The sequence below is a fragment of the Ambystoma mexicanum genome, chromosome 13, assembly GCF_040938575.1.
Source record: "Ambystoma mexicanum isolate Mex_15411 chromosome 13, UKY_AmexF1_1, whole genome shotgun sequence".
NCBI lineage: Eukaryota > Metazoa > Chordata > Amphibia > Caudata > Ambystomatidae > Ambystoma > Ambystoma mexicanum.
Window position 1 is genome coordinate 320,619,885 of NC_090938.1, and position 23,714 is coordinate 320,643,598.

Genomic DNA, 23,714 nt, shown 5'->3' on the forward strand with positions numbered 1-23,714 from the left:
TGTAAGTAAATAGCTGTGGTGTGGTGAAGTAAGGAGGCTGATAAAGTGGTAACATTTTGGCTACAGACTTTTATTCAGATAAAGAAAAGAACCTGAAATCAAAATACCCCTTGAAATCTCGCTTGGTTTGAGTGGTCTTAGAAAAAAAGGTTTCAATATACACTCTATTAAGGATAACAGTATCAGGGAATCTTTGAGTTCCTTGAGTTCAACTTCATTCATGGAACCATCGTACATTAAATAAGTACAGTAGGCACATCATAGCAGATTCAAACTTGTCAAATAGCAAATGCTGTCCACATGAACCAAGCAGACCATAGTTGGGTATTGCTCCACTATGTGATCAGGTGATGTCCATCAATAAATTAATCCTCAATACAGGCTTGGTTGGGCCTGTTCTCTCAGCAACCTTTCGGTGTTTTGTGTGGTTCCATGAATGAAATTGAACTAAAGATAATTTACCTGTACACATTGGACTTTAATTTTATATTGTGATATCTGGTCTCATTACGTTATGATTAGCCCTGAGGAGGACCCTGTTGGGGTCTAAACACATGTTGGCTGGTACTAGGAATAAAGGTTCTCTGATACTGTTTTCATTGATGAAGTGTATATTGAAACTTCTTTTTCTAAGACCATTCTAACCTAGCGCGATTGCATGGGGTATTTTGATTCCTGTTTAACGTTTAGGACAGTGGGGGACCATCTTGTTTTAACCCCAGAAGATGCTGCAGGGAGCTTTTTAAATTATTACTGGGATCTGCGGCTTGATTCAATGTTCTGGTGTCCCTCTTTGCCCATTAAAGAAAAAACCTGCCTTTCCCTATTTCTAGAGGGGTTTTCCCTACCTCAACACAGTTAACTTGGGTGCTCGTCAGGTTGTAAGTCACAAGAAACCAATATACTGTCCTCTGTCCATACCAGCTACTCAATGTTGGCAGTCAATGCTTCTAAACCTATCTTCATGCCTCCTAGTGGCCACCTCGTCACAGTTCTTTGGTAATCATGTCTACTGTTGTTCTGTATTTTTCTTTGGTTCTTCTTTGTCTCAGTCATATCTGGATTTAAAGATGAAATAGCAGAGACCTCACAATAACACACAATAGTAGTTTCAGGTTCGGAGTATGAAGGAGTCGGTAGGGCCATGGTTTCTGAGAATAGGGACTACGGGAGGTCTTTCACAGGACAGGAGTACTTATCCCCATCAGGGGACTCTCTCCCTATGAGGTTCTCCTGCTTTTTACCACCCCAAGGGGGACTATTGGGTCGCAACCTCACCTCTCTAGCCTCATAGGGAAGGGCTCCCCTCCGGGGAGAAGTGATGAGATCCTGTGAATCATCACATAGCCTGAAGCATATTTCTGTGCATATTTCAATGGAATTGGATTCCACTAGGAAAAAGGGAACATCTCTGACAGGTTTGGAATGTGCTTTGTCCAATCATTAAGTGGAGAAGTACTGGATCGTATTGTATTTATATGGGTACTGGATTGTATTATGAGTGCAACCATTTATTGAAGGGGAAAAAGAAACTGGATTTTGTGACTTCTTGACATGGGCTGTGGGCTTAAAGGCGGATTTATTTTCTGGTAGAAGCGATAGAATCTGAAATCAACTCTAATGCCTTTTGAGACCAGAGCGAAAGTTGCAATTCAGTACCTCTTGAAAGGAAATATACATTCAACAATTCTACAATAGTTGTAGCAACACAATCAATAGTGGACATATTTGACCCCTCAATTCCACAGTACATCTGTTCTCATGGAAAGATATGGTGTATTACACAAGCGCAAAAACAGTTCAGCAATCTGGGGACAAGGCTGCATCCTTTTCACAAGCTACAAACCTTATTGCTTTGCATCAACAGCCTGAGACACTCAGATAATCTGCATTTTGGGGTTATGCTACCCAGGGAGGCAACGCTATTCCTTCCCCTCAGTAAAAGCTGAACACTTTGGACCAGGGTTGGCTGCTGGATGGGCATGCACTTTTCATGAGATTCAAAAAGAAAAACTCAGCCACCTACCAAGGCTTAGTGTTGTTGCCATACAGTTGTGAAATGTAGCAGTTGGTGAGCTTCTCATTTGTGTACAGAAAGATGTTGTAGACCACCAGAGCCAAAGTGAGCATGATCAGTTTGAGTTCAAAGTTCATGTGCAGGAAAATGGAGCAGGACAGGAGCCCCAGGATACAACAGTATGTGTAATACTGAAACGAGAAGATGGTGGATGGGTTAGGTAGACAAAGAAAACAAGAAGAAAGATCTCATTAAAATAGCATTGATTTTGTGGCTGACTGTAGAACCTGAATCATGCTTGGCTGTTCCATGGAAGCCTTTTTTGCTCTATATATATTCACTGTACTTGGCTGTAAAACCTGTGTAGAACATGATATTCCTTGGAAGATTTAACTTTTTTATTGTTTTCATTTCTTACACTTAATCTCATGCCTCCCAACCGGGGTATCTAATTCAGTACTTTTCAAAACCTTAATTGCAATAGTATGGATGGCTATTCCTGACTCTTTGGTGTCCTTGCCATTTATGTGGTTCCTCTGAATGCCTCTGGGATGACTGGGGCAGGGAGTTCTGAGACAACTTGTGAACTCTAATGGCTTATCGTCGTGTTTACACATCCCCTCCGTTAAAATGGGAATACATGTGGCAGGGGAGAGAGGCAACATATTTCTGTGTAGTTCTGTAATGCAAATAGCTACCAACTGCATATTGTTGCCACTATGCAGTGTCTGATTGATCTGGAAGGGCAAGGATGGGCCTACCTAAATCGTGCATAATAGGCATTATGTTTGTACAATGCTGGACATTTTCTCTATATGCGACTTTTGTGTGAACATGCTAGCCAGTATCACACAGAAAAGTGGAAGCTCATTTAATCCGACAAATAATTATTTTTCAATCCACTCTATATGATATATTTAGTTTTGTTAAAGAAATGACACACTAGAGTGTTAAGGAACATTATCCACACTCGGATGAGAGCATTATCCACACTCGGATGAGAGAAGAGTAAAGCGGTAATACCCCCATCTCCTTGTCTTTTCCTATTAGAGGTTACTTTAAAGTGATGTGTGGTCCAACTGTATCTCACAAATCCACTGACAAGGATATTATAGGTTCTCACAATTTAATAATAGTTCCAAAGTAATCTCGGGTAGGTGGTGATGTTGGGTCAGGACTAATGGATATCCTTGGAGTTTCCTAAATATCAATGGGTCTCCCTCTACCCTAGTGCCTCTACCCTAGTCATCTTTACTCCCTATACATTTTACTAAAGCAAGGTACTCACTTCGGTATAAGCTAGACTGCTCCTAAGGGAGGGTCTAAATGTCTTAGCTTTTCTATCTGACTCCCTAGGGGTCTTGCTAAGGGCACCTCGCTCTCTTAGGTATTTTCAGGGTAATGATTTTTCACCTTTTCTCACTCTCTCTCTCTCTCAGGTCTCGCTCCTCACTTCTCACTTCTCTTTTTCCATCCTCTCTCCCACCTCCTACCTCTCCCTGTACCTATTCTACTACCCCTTCATCTAGCTCTGGTCTCCCCCCTCTGTGATTTCCCTCTCTATCTCCTTCCTTCTACTTTTTTCTCCTAGTTACTGCTCCCTCCGTCCTGATCTTCTCCTGTTCTTTAATCTCTTCCTTCTCTGTTCTGATCTTCTCCCCTTCTGTACTCTCTACCTTCTCTACTCTTCCTCTCTCACCTAAGCTTCACCCCATCTTTCACCCTATCTCCTACTCATATCACCACTCACTTCCTTCTCTGTGCTCTTCTCCTCTCCTCGAGTCTTTGCCCTTTTATCGCCTCTCATCCTCTTACACCTACCTATCCACACTCTCTTTACACTCCCTAACTTCCTGCCCCTTCCAAGGAAAGCCCACGCTAGGGCACGCCAGTTGTTTGGAGTTGCTGCAGGAGCAGCAGGCAGGAAATCCAACCCCTGCTAGGGCCCTATGGAAATCCTCAGGGCTGAAAGGTCTGTGCCAATACCTTGCCCGCCCCCCAATTTTAGAAGTGGCGCGTTTGTCTGAGACCAAGAAAGTGGATAATCGGACCCAGCAGCATGCTGAGGGTTTTGTAATAAAATGATTGCTTGTTTGGTCCCCAAGCTGTCCCCGTGCTAAAGGAAACACTGAGCGTGCGACTAGCAGAGCTGGCAAGCCGTATATTGTCAGCCCTCATACCATTGTACACCTAATCACGCTCAGTGACTGGGAGGGCAAACCGAAGTGAAGCGGTGCATTGATCCCCAATCATTGAACTTTAATTGGGTCCCATTTTTATATCCGTCATGTTCTCACTTTTTGCTGGTGGGCGGCAGCTGCGCTGGGTCCCCGACTATTGTGGGGCCGGCGGTGGTCACACACCCGGCCTCACAGGTGCTGGGGGGGGGGCAGCACCATGTTGTGTGATGGAGTCACCTGGACTTACTGGTGTTGCAGGGTAGGACCCCATGAGGCTGTGGGGACACAGCCTGGATGTCAGAGGCACCTTGGATGCTGGCAGCATCTTGGATGGTGGGTGCCTGGGCTGGACCCAGTGCACCAGGCTGGTCTGGGGGGCCCAGACCAGCAGGGACCCGCAGGACCGTGATCACACGGTGTGGGCCTGCAGGCCTACACTGCAGGTCCGTGGTCATACGGTGTAGGCCTTCAGGCCGAAAGTGAAAGAGACAACAGGACTTCCATAGTTGGAGTCTGCAGCTGTTCTGATGCACGTGCCTGCAGTTGCTCCTTTTATTAGTTTGGGCCATGACCGTCATGGCCCATCTTAAAAGGGAATTACACATTAGGAGGGACACACATCTTAAAAGGGCAATACACATGTGAGGGTCACACATCACACTCCTCCTTTTTCATAACGAACAAAACAAACGTTACAGGACAATAATACTTATACCACTTGGGAATTATGGGGTAGACAGATAGTAGAATATGCCACTGATACATACATAGGAATGCAGGTACTTGCAGACATAAAAAATATTAACACACTCTTAACATATTCAGCGGGTGACAGTCATGGTTGGTGAACCGCCAGTGGAATGTTGTCAGTTCTACCACATTTTACAAGACCCTTTATTAACCTGCGGTAAGTGGAACTTCAACCACTGAATGACACCATTGCTACCTGCTGGCGCCATTTAGAGCATGCCTCCAAACTACGGGAGCATAGCATCACATCCATTTAACTGGGTCCACTTTACGCATATAATCTACAAGCAGGCTCAGAGCATCTAAACACATGTTTGCTGAGTCTCTTCCGAGCACCTGCAGGACTGCAGGAGACCAGTACACCTTGCATCAGTGTCCATTCAGGATAGTCATTTCCACAGGTTCAGGTCTGTTGATGGTTCAGTTCAAAGGCCGGCAAAGGCAAACCTGGGAGCACCAGGGGCCACATTGACTAGTCCCTTCATGTGGGGGCAGGCAGCGAGATGCGGGTAGCAGGGTGTCTAGGCAGTGCCACATTCAGTCCCTTGATGTTGGGGCAGGTAGCAAGACATGGGTAGCAAGGCATCCAGACTGCACCACATGATGTTGGCAGGGGTTGCAGCATGTTACTGTGAGAAACCTGAAGGTGTCTCCATGGCTAGTCCCCGGGGATCTGTCATCCAGGTGGCCAGGACACAGCCATTGCTATTGGATCCAGTTGCTGGGGGTGGACCAGTGAGGGAGGGTGACCTGGATGGGGGTGTCCTTGGAGAGTGGGACACAGACGGGTGAGACGCAGAATCCCCTTCTTTCAGCACCTTTTCCCCATCCTACCACGTAGGATATTCTAAAACACTGCCCCCCCCTTTCCCAACACGAACACTTTTGCACAACACGAAACACAACAGACTAACACCAGAGCTATTTACCTGAAATGTCCCAATACAAGGCTGAGGCAAAGTCAGTCAATTTACTAGAATCACACACACCTGATGGCCCTTTCCCTTCCTCACGTGGATAAAAGGAGGAGCACAAGAGCACAAGATGAGCAAGGCACACCACATGATGTGAAAGCTAACTCAGCACAGCAATTCAAGAGGAGGAGAAAGATGGCGCATACAGGGAGGGTGACGAGGAGAAAAGCAACCTTGCCCTTTCCGACCAAGGCCTGTGAAACCTCCAAAGAAGGAATTATAAGACCATGTACAATAGCCAGAGCTTGTTTCAGCAGATGTCTACGGTACTCAAGACCCTAATCCGCTGATAACAAAGCCGGGGAAGGACGCTGGTCTCAGTGGTACCGACCTTGACTCCAAGGATTAGTTCTCACAAGAATTGCTCACTCTGTGGAAACATCTTAGATCTGTGAAAAATAAATGGAGGAGGGGGCAAAACCCAAATCTCATGTAGATGATTAAGACAGCCCAACATGCAAACAGAAAGGCCATCTTTGAAGCTAAAGCCAACTTTCTGATGAATAAGATCGATCAAGAGTCCAACAGGCCAAGAGAATTATACTCTGTTACAAATTTTGTTGAACACAGATGTGCCACATCGGTGCTGTAGGCTTCCCAGATGCAGGCAGATGTGTTCAACTCCTTCTTTAAAAAGATTGAACTGATCTGGGAAAAGACTACACAATCATCTTTTAATGAACCAGAGCAGGGAGTGCATAGTAGTAGTCCCAACGACGCTGGTGGTCTACCAGCCAGAGAAGCGTTTGGGTTTTCCAGGATCGAGGAAGAGACAGTATGATCTTTTGAATCTGAAGTCTACCAATGATACTCTGTTCCCTTTGCCATTCTGTGTGGCCAAATGTCTGGCATCGGACATATCACCATTTTGACTGACTTTGTAAATAAATCTTTATCTGTGGGTTTAGTAATGACCATATTGAAAAGAAATCAGTGGTTACCCCTCTTCTAAAAAAAACGAACTAGATCCCCAAGATGCCAGTTGCAGGACTACCCTGGCCAGGTAAGATTATTGAGAAAATTGTAACATCTCAATTACAAGAGTATGTGGAGAGGAAGGCCTTGCTGTACCCTTTTTAGTAAGGGTTTCGACCTGGTTTAGGTACTCAGACTGCGCTACTGACGGTGTGGGACGACCTCCTTGATATGGCTACCAAGGGGATCTATCGCTCCTGATTATGTTAGATCTGTCAGCAGCATTTGATACGGTAGACCATGATATTATGTTGCAATGCCTTAGTGAGATCGGTAATGTCTCCCTTCAAGCTTTGGGGTGGTTTGAGTCTTTTTTGACAGATCAGGACCAATGGGTTAGACTTGGGGTTATCTTTCAGACTCCCTGCCACAGACCTGTGGTGTTCCACTGGGTTCCTCTCTCTCTCCTTATTTTCAATCTGTATGTGAGACCTCTCATGGGCATCCTTAGGAAACATCAAGTGAAATTATATTCATATGCAGACGACACCCAGGTGTTTGTGAGAGTCGGGGGGGGGGGGGCAGAGGAGACTTTTGAGTTAGAGGAATGCTGCCTGAAGGAAGTTCAAGCATGGATGTGTTTGAACCAGTTGTTGAATGCCAGCAAAACCGAGGTAGCACTGTTTGGTCCAAAACATCGACTCCAAAACTGTAGGCGTCCCGCCTCCCTGTTTTATAGGTTCACAACTGGCTCTAGCAGCCAAGATAAAAAATGTGGGTTGCATTTGGGAAGAGAACCTGGGGAATAAGGCACATGTGATTGTAAAGGTTCAATTAGTGTTCTGCACTCTACGTGTGTTAAGACAGATCCTTCCTTTTATACGAGCTAAGGACCATGCAGCAGTCGTAGGGACTCTCACTAATTCACGTTTGGACTACTGCAATGCTCTGTTGACAGGAATCCCGATTACTTAAGTTCAGAGACTACACACAGCCCAAAATGCATCTGTGAAATTTATTTTTGAGGTGGAAAAATCATCCCCAATCTCAGACTTGAGGCGGTCACTGCATTTGCTTGCAGTGAAGGAACGGATAGATTTTAAAATCCTCTGTACAGTATTTAAATGTGTTAAACAGCGCCTAGTTACCTGGTGGATAAAAATCAAGGTGTATATGCTGTTATGTTCCTGTGACAATCTGTTGCTGATGGTCCCACCCTCTAGATATGTATCCAGGGCTGATCGAAGGTTTGGAATATATGGCCCAAAGCTTTGGAAAAGGCTTCCAATGGAAATTCGAGTGCAGAAAACACTTACTGCTTACTGGAAATCCCTGAAGACTTATCTTTTGTGTTAAACCTAGGAAATTGGTAAAATGGCTGATTTGCTTGTGCATCTGTGTCTGTGGAATTGACTGGATCCTTTGAGGTGGTTGATTTTGGTTGACCCCGGTATGTTCCAGCTGCGCCCAGATATGATTTGGTTTTATTAGGTGCGGGAGGTATTGAGGCATCGGGACACCTTTATAATATACAGCTTTCCCAGTGATTCCCTGTGAATACCCTCTTAAAGTATTACTACTACTTACCTCACCCTGATTTCTCTATCTACATTATTTACACATGGGGTGGAGGGGAGGAACTCTGACTGCCCACTGAGCTGTCGGGCATAGCTCACCCTGAGCATTTCATTACCTTAATTGCATTGTTTTTAGTGCTCTTAGTTTTAACAAACAATTCTGTTTTTTTTACAGATTTTAACTACATTTCATTTGTACATGCTTTGTAATTAGTTCATTTTTTTAAACTGTGTTTTTATTAGCATTTCAAAGTTTTGAACATTAACATTAACAATCCCTTTCCTCACATGCCACCCCCCCAACTCTGCCCCCCACCACCCCTCCTTTGGATCGCTGCGATGCACATCTTTTCAAGTTTTGTGTTCGGGCCATAACGAGTCGTAGTCTATAGTATGTCCAGCGGTCTCAATCTTGGGGGGACCAATTGTTCACGATAGTCTTTGTGCAGGAAATCCAGTAACAAGTCCCACTCATTCTTGAACTTGGCATAGTCCCCCTGAATATTATAGGTTACCCATTCCAGCGAGGTATAATGCCATATTTTTGCTATCCATTCTTGTTCATTGGGGATCGTGGCTTGCTTCCATCTTTGCGCACTTAAGGAGAGAACCCTCACAATTAGGACCATTCTTTCTTCTCCTCCATGGCTAGGTCGTTATTGTGTCCAGAATGTCGCTCAGGCCAAGAAAGGCTTCTCCACACTCTCTCTGTATTTGGGGCCAAAGATGGGTTTCATTTCTTTGTTAACCACTTCCCAGAACGGTTTTAGTATAGGGCAGGACCACCAGATGTGGAGCCACGTGCCTACCACTTTGCACCCCCGCCAGCACGTTTGGGATGTTGTGGGGTATATTTTATGCTGCTTCTCTGGGGTTAGGTGCCACTGCACTAGTATCATGGTCCACATTTCCCTGATCTGCATCCCGCTCATTAATTTGGGAATTCGCTGCCAGACCTCCCGCCACTGTTCATCAGAGATCGGGAGGGTCAACACGTCCGCTCATTGTTTCATATAGGGCCATCGAACCTGGGCCATTGGTGTGGTGAACGATTTGTACAGTTTGCTAATCATTTGTCTATCGCCCAAGCTCGTTAATGAGTATTTTTCTAGAGGTGTGAATTCCGTGGTGGTAGATTGTTTCATGTCCAGTGACGAGAGCCAGTGGCTAAGTTGAGCGCAGCAATACCTATCCTCTTCCCTTAGCCCCAAAGGCTTAACTTCTTGTTCCTTCATGTCCCTTGTACGGTTGCAGCGTGCCTCTTACCACCTGGCAAACCTTCCCCTCTCCAACCCACGGGGTGAATTGCGGATTCCGGAATAGGGGTGTGAATGGTGACGGATATGATGTCACACCTGCTTTTTTAACCATAGTGTCCCACGTGTCCCCTACCAGGGCCATTATTTGGCTTCTGTACATGTTGTGGGGTCTGTCTGCCCTGTAGCACCACAAAAGCTCGTCCAGGGGTCTAACCACCACCGCCCTGTCCATCCTTCGCCAAATACTGTCCGGGTTCCCATTAAACCATCCTCAAATTACCCTCAGTTGGGCTGCTCGATAGTACATCAGAAACTTCAGGACTCCCATTCCCCCCGCTCCCGTGGGGATGGTCATGACTTTTCATGCCACTCTCTGCCTTTCCCCCTGCCAAATGTAGCTTCCTACCATCTTGAGGGTTTTGAAAAAATGTTGGAGAACCGTCGGGGGCAGAGCCTGAAAGTAATACAGTACTCTGAGAAGAATTAACATTTTAATGACATTGATCCGGCCCATCCACGATATGTTAAGGGGCCTCCTCTCTCCCAGCCAAGTGTTTATGGTTTCCAATAAGTGGGGGTAGCTTGCCTGATACATGTTCCCTAAGGTGTTGGTTATCGTCACCCCCAGGTATCGGAGGGTTCCATCTGCTCACGTGAATTGTTCTATTTCTGGTGCATCTGGAGGGGTGTCTCCCTGTAAAATCATTAGCTCGGATGTTTGGTTGTTGGTCTTCAGGCCCGCCACTCTGCCAAATTCCCCTGGGAGTGCTGTTAGTTTCGGAAGGGTAGGGTTCATGTCAGTAAGCACTACCAGGAGGTTGTCGGCAAAGGCTATCGCTTTATGATCTTCCCCTCCGAAGGTAACCCCTCTTATGCCCCTCTCCTGCCTGATCCTAGCTAGATATATAGCATACAAGATTGGTGACATTGGCATCAGTGTTTGGTAACTCTGGTTACTCTTATCGCCTGGGAGACATGCCCGTTGATGGCTAGCCTGATGATTGGTGATCTGTAGTTGGCTTTAACCAGGTGGAGAAAGCCCGGGCCAAACCCCATTGCCTCCATGGTGGTGAACAAGAATGACCATTCGACACGGTTGAAGGCCTTCTCGGCATTTAGAGGTAACACCCCCGCCCTAAGGCCCACCCTGTTTGTTTTCTCTATCAGGTGACAAATTCACCTAATGTTATCAACCATTTGTCTTCCCTTGACAAAGCCCGCCTGGTCCGGGTGGATCAGGTCTGGGATTACTTTATCCATTCTAGAAGCTAAGATTTTAGTGAAGATTTTGGCATCAAGGTTTATTAGGGTAATAGGAAGATACGAGCTACAAAGGGTTACATTCTTATTTGGTTTAGGGAAGGGAACCACCTTTGCCTCTTCCATGGACTGGGAGATTTGGCCTGAGGCCGAAAAGGAGTTGAACAGGGATGTCATTAACGGGACTAATGTGTCTTGGAATGCCTTATAAAACATAGCACGGTAGCCGCCAGGCCTGCGGCTTTATTTGGGGGTAGGCATCTGATCGCCGCCCAGACCTCTTCGTCAGTGATCGCCCTTTCCAGGGCATCTCGCTGACTCTGGTCTAGCCTTTGTAGCGGGCAAGATCTTAGGAAGGCTTCTAGGAAGTCACTATCAAGCATTTCCGAGGAATACAGGACTCAGTAGAAGTCTGTGAACGCCTGTAGGATATCTACTCTTAGCGTGGATACCTTTCCCCCGCCATCGGAATGTGGCGTATTGTGCATGCGCCTCTTTATTTGCCTGTACGTAGTACTGTTGTCTTAGAAACAAGAACGATTTTTCTGCCTGCTTGTCCAGGGGGGTGTTTGCCCTTTGAGATGCCTGTACACCTTCCTAATTGTCACCCCCTTATCGGTTTCCATTCTAACAATCACCCCCATTAGGTGCCGTTCTAGATCAGACTGCAGGGCCCTCTCCTGTTTGGCTCATGTTGCCTGCTTTGCAATGAGCTCCCCCCACATGGTTGCCTTAAATGCGCCCCAAACTACCTGTTCCTGCAAAGCCGGAGTCTTATTTTTTTCAAAGATTTTGTGAATGGACTCATTTCTCGTTACATATTACTGTGTCTCTCAGCAGATGGTGAGGGAACCACCACTTCCAGAGCCCTGACTCCCCTCTTCTCCCATTGGATTTCTAGCTGTAGGGGAGCATGGTCTGACAGGGCTATGGACCCCAAGTCCATGTACCGCACCTGGCCGAGTAGTGTCACCGAGACCCATATATAGTCGATTCTTGAAAATGTTCGGTGCACGTGGGAGTAGAATGTGTATGCCTTGGCGTCCCCTTTCAATTCAGACCAGGCGTCCACCATAGCCAGTCTGTCTATACTGGCCTGCAGGCTTCGAGATGGGCCTCTAGATGTGGATATCCTGCCCACACTTCTGTACGTAGTTGGGTGCCATGCCATATTAAAATCCCCTGTTATTATGAGTTGGCCCGTTGTGTACTGGTCTAGTTTCTCCATTACCCCCCGCAAATACCCATCCTGCCTTGAATTAGAGCATACACCATGGCGATTGTGAGAGGTTTTCCTCCCATAGGAGTTGGACGAAGAGAAATCTACCTTCTTTATCAGCTTTTGTTCCCACTATTTGCACGTCAGGTAGGTGTCAAAATGCTATGAGGACCTCTCGCCCCATGCTCTTATCATTAGCCTTTAGGACCTGGGGTAACCTCTTAACTTCAATTTGTGTCTATCTTTTGTACAGATGTGGATCTCCTGTAGTGTCACTATTTCAGGCTTAGCGTCTTGGAGGAGGTTCTCTAGTTTCTGTCTTTTAGCCAGTGTGTTGAGCCCTCTAAAGTTCAGTGTGAGTAAATGGATCCTTTTTTGCTACCCATACCAAGTTTCACTCTGGGTATTGCAGAGTTGAAGCAATATCCTCCTCCCACTCGTTCCCTCTCCCCTTACCCCCCTTACCCCTCCAGCTAGACTCAGCTCAACTGCCCCTGGCCATGAACTTGGCCAAGGGAGCCAGGTCTCGTTCCATTCCTGGAAATTAACTGTGCGGGGACAAGCTGACCCTCTGCCGTCCCCCGTTTCCAAAATCTGTGACCACCCCCCTTGCCGCCCCGTGCAATCCCCATAGACTGAGGTCCCCATGGGTTCATTGGTCTTACCTCGCTAAGTCTCTACCCATAACATCGTGGTCCCTGTGCCAGTTGTTGGGTGTAAATTCTATTTAGCCAGGGGACATTGGTTGCTGTCCCCCTGGGCCTGAGGGTGTTTGAGTCTTGTATTTGACTCCCCTACTCTTCTCCACTCCCAGGGCTTCTCTTGAAGTCCTTCGTGTTCAAGCTTCCTGTTTTGGCTTCCGCCTGCGCCTTCATCTTCGATGTTCAAGATCTTGAGCCCTTCCTCCAGTGTGGTGATGCAGTGTTGGCATCCTTCCCACTTGAAGACCATTCCGAAGGAAAATGTCCACCTGTATCATATCTGAGCTTTGGAGAGGGCCCTGGCCACTGGGACCATTTGCTTCCTCTTAGCTAGCGCGGTCTTGGCCAAATCTTGAAAGAGATCTATTACAGTGCCATTCACGTATATCGAGGTAGCTTTTAGGATTGTTTCTTTTTTGTTGTATCGCTGAAGAACCATCACCACTTCTCTTGGTCTGGCACCACGTTCCAGGTTCCGCATGAATCGGGCCCACACAGTGGATTCTGTCTAAATGGATTTCTCCCCCAGTTTCGACGTCTAGTAGGTCTTTGAACACTTGCTGCATTACTTCCCTGAGATCGCTGTCGCTCACTCTCAGTTAGCCCCTTCACTCTGATGTTCGACCCTCTTGAGCGGTTCTCCAAGTCCTCTGCTTGGAGCTCCAGATGGTGCGTTGCGATAGCCAACAGTTCCACTAGTGCGTCAATCTTGTGGGGATCTTCAGTAAGTTCGTGGATGGCGTTTTCATTAGTGTCGATTGTATCTCCCAGCGCCACTATGTCGCCTTTGACTTCCTGCAGGGATTGTGTTAGGTCTGTGCGTATTAGGCTTAATTGCGTTTGTAATGTGAACCTTCATTTAGTCGCTGAATGCTTTGAAGCATTGTTGGAGCACCTCGCTTGTGACTTCTTGTCCATGTGGTAGCACTGGGTGTTTCCTCCATCCCCTACTGCTCCACCGTTTGGTCCTCTTCCACTAAATGCTTCCCCTACCTTCCCTCCATAACTTTTGGATGGCTCCTTCTTGTATTTTCAAGGGCCTGGTCCCCAGGACCCCCTCTTTGGGATCCTTAGGCTTGTTTCGCAACATTGCCAGGTGGCGGCTAATGTCTGCTTGCTCCTTGATTCGGGGGGCTTATCCTGCATGGTCCTCAACGTTCTTCCTGACCCCTGGGTGGTGGCTGCTTGCTCTGTATGAGTGGGGTACACCCCTCTCCCTCTTGGGTACTGTGTTGTTCTGGTTGCCCTTTGGAGCCTGGGTTGACAGCCCCTAGGGGAGATTGCGGGCCTGACATGCCAAGAGGTGGTCCCAGTTTGTTCTGGGGTGCAGTGTCCCACAAGCTTAGAGTGACTTTGATTACTTTGCCCTTACTGGTTTCCGGCCTCCCCACTTCCTGGCTTGCCCCCGTGATCTTAATATTCTGGCCCCTCCAGTCCCGTTGAGTTAGACAGTAAGCCGCCGGGGGGCCTACTTAGCTTGCCTTTGTGCTGTCTGCTCCCTGTTCTTATGGGGGGCTCAGCGGTGGCTCGGTGTTGGCCCAGACACCCCCCAGGGTCACTGGCTGGGGATAGCAGTGGAGGTCTTGTGAAGCGGCCCTCCGTCTCGCCACTGGCAGCCTCTGTCGCTGCTTAGTGCTGTGGCCTGCCAGTTGCCAAAGGTCTGGGTGCATTGGGTTTTTCAAGCCGATGACGGTCCGTCCCTTCCTCACAGCAGGCCTTGGTGCATTAGGGTTGGTGATTACTGATGCCCCTGTGGCCAGATGGTGGGGGTCAGTTGTGGGTACCTTCCTGGTAGGGACCGACTCCTTTAGCTTATGCCAGTTCCCCCTCTGACTACGCCCCGCAGTGCTTGCTCCCGGGACTGTTTAGATGGGCAGATGAAATGCATCTCTGCTCTAGGGGGCTCTGCACCGTGAAGTGCTGGGCATCAATGTGGGGGAATCCTGGGCGGCAGTGTGCCGGAGGTAGCTTGCCCGCTCCCCCTCCTTACTTGTAATGCTGCTGATCCCGGTGCTGCTCGTGCTGTCCTGTGGATCTGCGCAGCTGCCCGCTTGCTCGTGGGTCCCGAGGGCTGTGCGGGATCGATCCGGCCCCTTCACCACCTCCCTGGATCAAGCTGTGCAGCTTTCGGCGGTGACCCGAGTGCTGTCACTTGCCCTGTTGGAATTGTCTGCATATGGGTGGGGACCGCCTGTATTTTCATGCAACTGTTGTGGGAGGTCTGCGCTCCCTCGCAGTCTCCCTGGATTCACCGCTGGGCCGTCTCGGTCCTCACCACAGTGCCACTGGTCACGCTCTTCGTTCCCCGAACACCACCATGCTTCAGATCTCTCCGATCTGAGGCCATAGGGAGGCCAGTCTTCTTTACAACAACTCACCCTGCATTTGCCACCTTGGGCTCTGGAATATCACGCTGCTTGTTGCACCTTTATGGGTTCGCTGGGGAGGAGCGCGCTCCTTACTGTGGAGCGGTCACGGTGGCCATCTTGGCTAGTTAGGTTTTAATCTGTTTTGCTAGATATTGCCCCTTCCCACTTTCAATTGGTAACTGTACTATTCTATTAATGGTAATATTAATAATAACACACCACAACCTGCCAGGTGACATTTCTTGACTGACACACTCCCCCTTACACTTTGCAAATTATAACATTGCAATTTTTTCAACCTTGCATTTTTGTACTCTTACACCCTAGTGCATAGTTATTTAGTAATCACACATGCATAGTCTTCCCTGAAATCACAAGTATGGCTAAGAGAAAAGCAAATGGTAGTTTTTCACCAGGCAATAGCGCCAAGAACAAAACAAAAGATCTTATGAAACCAGTAAGGGAAGCTAAAGTCATGATTAACAAAATTGCATACTTAAATTCCACATTAAAAGAGCCGCTAGAAATGAACCCTCAATGAGATCCAAGGGGAAAGACTTGTGCCTCAAACTGTGTAAGTATATCATCAGCAGCTGAACCTTGCATTACAGTACCCCCTAAATCTAAAAGAGGAAATATCTCGACCCGATTGCGCCCATGGGTGGCAGTAAAGGGAAGAAGACCCTTGAGGACTCCTTTGACAAATTCGAAATACTAAGGACAGCAGAACACGAGCTTGGTAAAAATATATTATCCCAGTTGCTCTGCACCAGGTAGAATCAGCGGTTGGTGGAGAACTGGAGGTGATTGGGGCAGTGAATCCCAGGGAAGTTCAGGATCCTGTGAAAGATATAGAATCTATAATCTCGATCAGACAGATTTAGTGCATTGCGAACTGTGAATTCAGTAGCAAAAGCAAAGGAGAACATAAAACATATCCTGAGAATGACCGCTTGGGAGGTGGGGAATAGCAAAAAGGCATCACAGTGCTGATGGTCCCAAAGCATCCATTGAAGCCAACAAACTCTCCCCTGACGACATAGTGAATGATGGCACAAGTGCAATTTCTGGCTCAGGACACAGACATCTACAAATGTACCGAAATCACCCGATGACCAGGTACATTAAAAGACTTGATCATGAAACTAAGTGGGGAAATGAAAGATTTACACTATGAACCACAATTTACTTCTTGCATAAGCACCTAACAAATGTACAATAAACAAACAAACAAACAAACCACTGACACACTCCCCTGACTCCCATGGGTGCAAAGAGTCAATTAAAAACTTTCCATGAGACCTGAAAAGATCTCAGTTTAGAAATGATTATAGGAAGACGAAAAGTATGGTCTTTTGCTCAGCAAAAAGGAAAAAAAAGCTGATGATTGTGTGTGTAGATCAAGGGGATCCCCATTGAGCAAGTTGACACTTATTTACCTCTGTATTGATTTCCAAAGCAACTGAAGAAGGACCAGGAAAGGTGATAAGGCTGATTTAAGGAGGAAATTGACAAGCGGGGTCCTGGGAGTCCCTCTGCCAGACATTAGTCCTGGTTACGAGGGACTTACCCAGAGTCTTTAGCTCACTATCTTTCACAGAGAAGAAATATCCTAAACATATCAGTCTTTGTCCTGCCCTGGGGCAGTCCAGCACCGAAATGCTAGGCAATTCTCCTCTGAACAAGAGTACCAACAGCATCCCCAGACACGTGTTTCGGTCTGGTTGGACATGATCAGTAGGGAGGCTCATGGTTTATCGTGTGCCAGTCCCTGCAGGGCCTGGACCTTCCTGGAGACCGCCGGAGGCTCTAGCAAGGTCCCATGGTGCCTTCCTTCTCAAGCTCTTTGCTCATCCGCCTCCAACTCCCTCAGGGCTAGTTGCTTCTCCAAACAGAGAGTTGGTGGTAGATCTTTGCTCTGCTGGGGCCTCCCTTTGGAACAGCCTCCCTGCCTCTGAAACTTGAGGAGAACCATCTCCGGTTCTGGAAGCGCCTCAAGACCTTCCTCTTTGCTTCTTCTTTCTCTCCTCCTCTCCCCTGCTGATCTCCTGGCTGAATCTGAAACTGCAATGGTTACCTGGCCACCCTCTGATGTTGGGCACAGGTCCCCTCCCGCCAGTTGCACACCTGCACTGCCTCCCTGGCAACCCTTGCACTCTTGGTCTGTTTCTGTATCCCTACATCCCTTACTAGCACTTGACACATGATGTCTGCACTTACCTTTGCACTTGCCACCAGCTGGCTGCACTTTTATTTATTATTTATTGTTTTTATTTATTTTACTGTTATCCGATGTACTGCACTTCCCCCTCCCCTTTCACCCTGCACTTTTCCTGTCCCCCCCTCCCCTGCATTTGCACAATCTCAATGTCACCTGGCCTAGTAGGATTGCTGTCTCTGTTTCCCCTGCCTTGCCTCTTCGCGCCTTGAAACACTTGTGTTTAGGCACGTTATAAATGCCATATCATATCACAGGCACCCACGCTGGAGTCCCCATTGCGAGCAGGAAGGGGGTGGAAAAGCGGAGAGATCACGCTTGCACCAGGGGAGAGAGGAGTGGCGCGGCAAAGACCGCCACTGAATTGCTGTAGATTACACTCCTGCATTGCCTTCTTTGCAGCTCCTGCCTGGAAGAGAAAGGAGTGGCGCGGTAAGGACCCCCACCACATTAATGTATGGCAAACTCCTGCATGGTGGAGAAGAATGGCACAGCAAGGACCACCGCCGCAGTGACTTCTATAAAGCCCCAACAGTGACCCTGCCAATCCTTGCGCCAATGGGCCAGGAGCAACTTGTGCTGCTGGGTCTTTCCCCAGTACTTTTAATGTCATGGGGCCTGGCCACCCCGGAGCCCCATCAATGACCCTGCCGATCCTTGCAGTCACGAGCCAGAAGCAGGTCAGTTGGCTGGGCCTTTCCCCAGCACCTATAACACTATGGGATCCGGCAGCCCTGGAGCCCCAACATAGCAATGACCTTGCCTATCCTCACAGTACCTCCTGCTGCAGCGTGTGTCAGGAGCAGGCCAGGCTGGCCATGTTCAGTTCTTCCCATGTCAGACCCCACCCGACGACCATGAGATCCCCTGACGAGAACCCGCGATACACAAGCTCATGCGGCCATAGTCCCCGGAGTATGCCTACATGAGATGTCACCCTTTCAACAGTGATGCAGCTACAAAGTGGTCTCCTGCATGCCTGGAGTGTTTAAAGTGGGCTCTGCATTGATGCACATCAGATGCTGTATCACTGCATGGGCTACTGTTCTAAAAGTGGCCATGGTGATGGTGGGACCTGAAGGCTGTTACCCTGCATGAGCTTACATGTTTAAAGTGGACCCAGTAAGTTGCCTGCTGCTAACTCTGCCCCACATTTTCTGGACTGGCAACAAATGACAATACCACTGAAGAGGGGGAACCAGAACATGCCCTCCGTCCCAGAAAAACCCTTCAACTGGAAGAAGAATCTGCAACAATATGGCCGTCGCTCATACGAACTCGCACCCATCCCCACTGCTCCCACGATGGACAATTACCATGAGAGATACCCTCCCGACAGAACTTATAACCAAGCAGTAGTGCAAATTCTGCCTAGAGTAAACAAAGACACAAGACGGAGATGGAGACAGTTACATGGACAGACTCGCCTGAACCAAACAACAAGACACCAAGCCAATCGTCGTTAGAGACGCTATGATGACTTAGCTACGTTAGACATGAAGCACACGTGCTATCAGCACACCCTGGACACTAATGCATACTCAAATACATGAAGAACACAGGTATACAGCTCTATAGTTAGAGGACAGTGACTTATACATACTGTCTGCACATTTATTATTTTTGCCATTATGCTTGCTACAGCACCACAGTAACGCAAGAAGCAAGAAGAGTTTGTGTACATGCTTGCAGATGCTTATATGCAAATAACCGCATGGTATGGCAGGAGCACCCAAGAGACCTGACAGCCATGATACGCTAACATATGGACTATTTAGAAAGAGTGTATAGAAGAAGCCAGACCAAGGCTCAATAAATCTAGCAGGCCGTGATCGGCCGAGAAACGGGACCCCAAGCATCACAGAATCAGGCTTAGCAGGACTACCGTGGCAGCAGCTAAGCCACCACCAAGGTCACAATGTTGCAACTGACTTTCTTCACTCTGAACTTAAGTAACACCGGCTGAAGTAGAAAAAAGCCCTCCAACAAAAAACAGAATAATTCAGAGCTCCTGGGCTCACAACTACGGTCTCCATGCACGTGACCAGGCTGAGTTGAGGGGCTGCCAAGATTACAGCCTGAGACGACCAACCTGCCCCTCTGTCCAGACAATAGCTGCAATAATATTGCTACAGTCACATTACCATACTGCGTTGGGAACCAGAGCGCACTCATTATGGCTATGGGTTACACATCGCTATGATGCTGACACATAGTTGCATCTCACTGATACATAATTACACAAGGCACTTTCACAAGTGTTCTGCGGCTGGGAACAAAGTTAGTCCGAGGCTCGTGAGCTCCTGGCTCATCCAATCATGGCCACGGACCCTCAGGGGGGACAGTGCGGTCACCATCCAATCACAGGGTTTGCTCACTGTAACAAATCTGCAGTAACAATTTTTGGGCAATGGCTAAAAGTACCGCCTGACACTACACGGGCCAATAACATAGCACCTCTATCCGTTTCCATATGGGACCTACTACTCAATAGCCTATCCCGAGTTAGGATAGGTTTTTGTGATGGTTCCTGATGATGACGGCAATCGTGACGTCAGATGCTAACAAAACTGGCCTGCGAGCCAGCGTCCGTTGAGAGCTTTGTGGATACCCTTCCATCTATGCGATCCCTGTGGCATGTTTGTTACAATAAACTGCAGTACTCCTTGCCTCTTTTGTGGACCTGGTGTTCTTGAATAGGACTAAGGGAAGGAGTTAGGCCTTCCATAGACTCGTTTCAGTGGCTCAGACGGATCTGGGGGTCCACCCCTAACAAGATGGAGGTCCCACCGAGATCGGGTGTGGTGTACCGTCAGACACAGAAGGCTGCAGGACCCTAGCGGGAATTGCGAGATAATCGGTCAGCGCAACCGGAGAAAGGCCGTTGGTAGCCACCTTCAGAAATATATCCCGTCCCTGGTCAGCGAGGTGTCCACACAGTCCGGAGGGGCAAGACGAGCAGTTAACGGGGAGCCAGCGGCCGAACAGCGTCGATGGACCCAAGAGAACGTAAGTGTGATCCACATAACAGGCAACATATTGAGCGGGTGGGTTTCATGTAGGTGGGAAGACAGAGGTATAACTTGCAATTACTGTTTGCATTGAAATTGTTTTGCATGTTGGCAGGGACCTGAGCGGAGGTAGAAGTCACTTTTGTGGTTGTTCGAGCATCGCGGTGAAGGGCTATGGTGAGGAGCAAAGATTGTGGACTCAGTAGGCTTGGACTGTGACAACTTGTATATATGAGGTATTCCTATGTGCTGGACGTTGTTTTCGGACCATAGATGACGGATCCCTGTGAGGGTTAGCTGAAGCCATCCTAGATGGTGGAAGGTATTTGTCTGGATAAGTCTCCCCAGAGAGAGGCCTTTCAACTGTCAGGAGACGTGTCGGTTGCAGAAAATAGAAGAGATAAAAGAGAAAACTCCACCATTGGAGGGATGGGAAGACAATTGCGGGTTGATTGTGGGTTTGGGGTTGTATTTTGGGGAGAGGGAGAAAATGGGCATTTACTGTGTGCACACAATTGTTTGTTCATTGGCTTGAATATTAGTTTGGTGACGTCACCCGTAGGTTGTTGCATAGGACATGATGTAGAAAGGCGAGGAGTTGGGCTTGGGAAGTGAGATCGGAGGATAGGTGAAGAAGCGGAAGACGCCTGTGCACAATTGATGCAGTGTCTACCATGTCGCTATCTATCTCTCCTATCCTCTCCAACTGTTTCACGAACATCTATCTTTCTCCTATCACTAAATCTGGCCAGGGGAAACTTAAGAAGGACACCCTGAGCTCCAACCCAGGCCTTCCTATTGCAAACACCTATGTCAAGGCTTCCGCCAAAGAGACTGTCACTGACATCCTCTTCTTCGTTAACACACCTGAACTATGGACTCGCTACATGGTCGGTCTTCTCTCTCCTATGGACTCTCCTCCCATTAATGGTCTCTCCTCCTTGACCTCTTCATCATTTCCAGAGTCATCATTAATGTCTATTTCAACTGAACCATCATGGTTCAGGGTCCTCAGCCCATCTTACTTCACTTTGATAGGCTCCTCCCTCGCCTCTCCAATCTTACCTCCCCCTCTGGCCACGCTCACTTGCTCACTGTGCCTTCCTCTTCCTCTAAACAGGCCCCCTTGCCCACTACACCTTCTGCCTCCTCCTCTGTTCAGATGCCTGGGCCGTGCCCTTCTGTCCCGGCCCCCTTTGTCGGAATTGAAACAATATTATGCCTCCTATCGTAACAACTGTATGTGTATTGGCCTACGCCAAGTCGTCTAAAAACATCATATGCAAACAAACTCCACGGCAAGGTCTTGACCTTAGAGAAAGTAATGTAAGTCGCCATCTTGGATTAAGCCGCCATTTTAGGTTCTCTTGTTATATGGAAGTCACTCTGAACATCAAAATGGAGGCCGAATGATATTCCGAGTAAGATTCTGGCCGTAGTGACCTCCGTACACATGAATAATTAATATGCCTGCAGGCCACTTGTCGGGGTCGCGAACTGAGACCTTGTCCTACTGTTGACCTATGTGTAAATGTACAACTATATCAGCGAAACTAATCAAAATGCATATATTATAGGATTGACCTGGCAAGGAACCCATAAGCCCGACTCCTTGAATGGTTCAACCCGTGAGGGGGTTGGCCAAGGGCTGGACAAATAGTATAAAAGATCCAAGTATTCCAATGTACAGTCTCTCTCACTAATGCATCGAACCTTCGTTGAAGTTTGTTACGTTACTCTGAGAGCCGAATAGCTATCCGTTTGTCAATTGACTTTGGTAACTGTTGTAGCTTTTAAATAAAGCACTTGTATGTTCTTTGTAACCTGTGTTGGTGTGTTTCTTTTGGGCTTCCCAGCCTCATATTATTTTTCTGTTTCCACAGTTGGCGCCCGAATAGGGACCCTCAAGATTGATGCCGGATCATTGAAGGTTGACGCAGACTATTGGACGGTGTGATACTGCGGGCCCGACCGAACGAGACGCGATACCTCAGCAGCGCTGCATGATCCGATCCTTGGACGATAGTCGTGTGGTCTGACACGGCATCTTGACGAGGGTCCATTTTTGAGGCGGGCAGATTTGTCGAAACCACCAAACACAAGGTAAAATTTGTTATGTAAGTTCTTTGGTAAACCGTACGGTCCTCCTTAGGTTTGGTCAGGTGCAGTCATGACCCAGCTCTTAATTTAACCCTGACAATTTGAATTTGGCGTATTGTATCTGCAGACACAATTATTGACCAGGTAACACCATTTTTTTGTGAAATGCCTGGGAAATTGTCTAGCTGCTTTAGGGACAATCTTTGGAATTTAGCCGCCCGGCACCACAGGAGGGGTCACCGGCATGTGCTATGTACTGTAAGTATGTCATTGGAAGTATAGTATTTAATGATATTTGGCACAGACAAACCAGACATGCCTCCGAATTTCAGTGGCCAATCAATGGTAGTTTCGAGATCCCCCGTATTGAATAGCTAGAATCGGTCTTGCTAAAAAAAGAAGGCCAGACCTGCAGCGTTTGATGTTTTGCAGAATTGGAAAAAAGAAGCGTTGCAGCAGCTTGAAAGTAGGGATAAACATGCACGCCGTCATAAAACAAATGCCGAAAAGGCGTTGTTATATAATAAGAAAAAACATTCTGAGTCTGTCAAAAATATGGATAGGGCTTTCTCCATAGGTATCCAGAAAATGTATCCCTCTAAAGATTTCCATTTTTCCGAAGAATTTATTGAAAAATTGTTAAACGAACGCAGGCCTGGTGCCTCCGCGCCACCTCCGTATGATCCTCTCCAGGGTGCTCTGCCCATTCCTGCTGTTATTCCTGCTTTTATTCCTGTTCCCCCTGTGCAACCTATTGTTCCTATTCCTCTAGTTGTTGTTCCTCCACCTATCGCACCACCCCTTCCTCTTACGCCGATTGTTGCACCCCCAGTGAATTTGCCCGCACCTCTGCTCCCGAGTGGTTCTGTATTGACTGAAGTCGATCGGGGTGCGGGTCGAAGATTGTCACTCGAAATACTGTTTCTGCAGACAAGAAACAGGAATTATTTGCATGGGCTAAGCACTGTATGGAGAAAGGTGATCAAGTTAACGTTTTTTCCACATTATCAAATATGGACAATTTTCCCGAGAAAAATGTTTTTATCGAAGGTTTGGGGACTCATTTATGTGTAATGTGGGGTAGATTACAAAATTTGGATCTCCCACAAGAGGTGAGGGATCTAAATACTTTAGCACTTTCGAGGGACACAGAGGAGAAAGTAC

General features: G+C 47.5%; 1 protein-coding gene and 1 long non-coding RNA gene across 22 annotated transcripts in view; one reads left to right on the plus strand and one right to left on the minus strand.

Annotated features, from left to right (window-relative positions):
* Positions 1 to 23,714, minus strand: part of ADCY4 (adenylate cyclase 4) — a 1,677,325-nt gene that overhangs the window by 396,916 nt on the left and 1,256,695 nt on the right. For all 21 annotated transcript variants that reach the window (XM_069633796.1, XM_069633797.1, XM_069633789.1 and 18 more), the window contains one exon: positions 2,027 to 2,208. In XM_069633796.1, the coding sequence (XP_069489897.1) occupies positions 2,027 to 2,208 (182 nt within the window). The remainder of the gene's footprint in view (positions 1 to 2,026; positions 2,209 to 23,714) is intronic.
* Positions 1 to 23,714, plus strand: part of LOC138521180 (uncharacterized) — a 184,862-nt gene that overhangs the window by 153,754 nt on the left and 7,394 nt on the right. The window contains exon 2 of the long non-coding RNA XR_011282961.1: positions 22,334 to 22,553. This is a non-coding gene — a long non-coding RNA (uncharacterized lncRNA). The remainder of the gene's footprint in view (positions 1 to 22,333; positions 22,554 to 23,714) is intronic.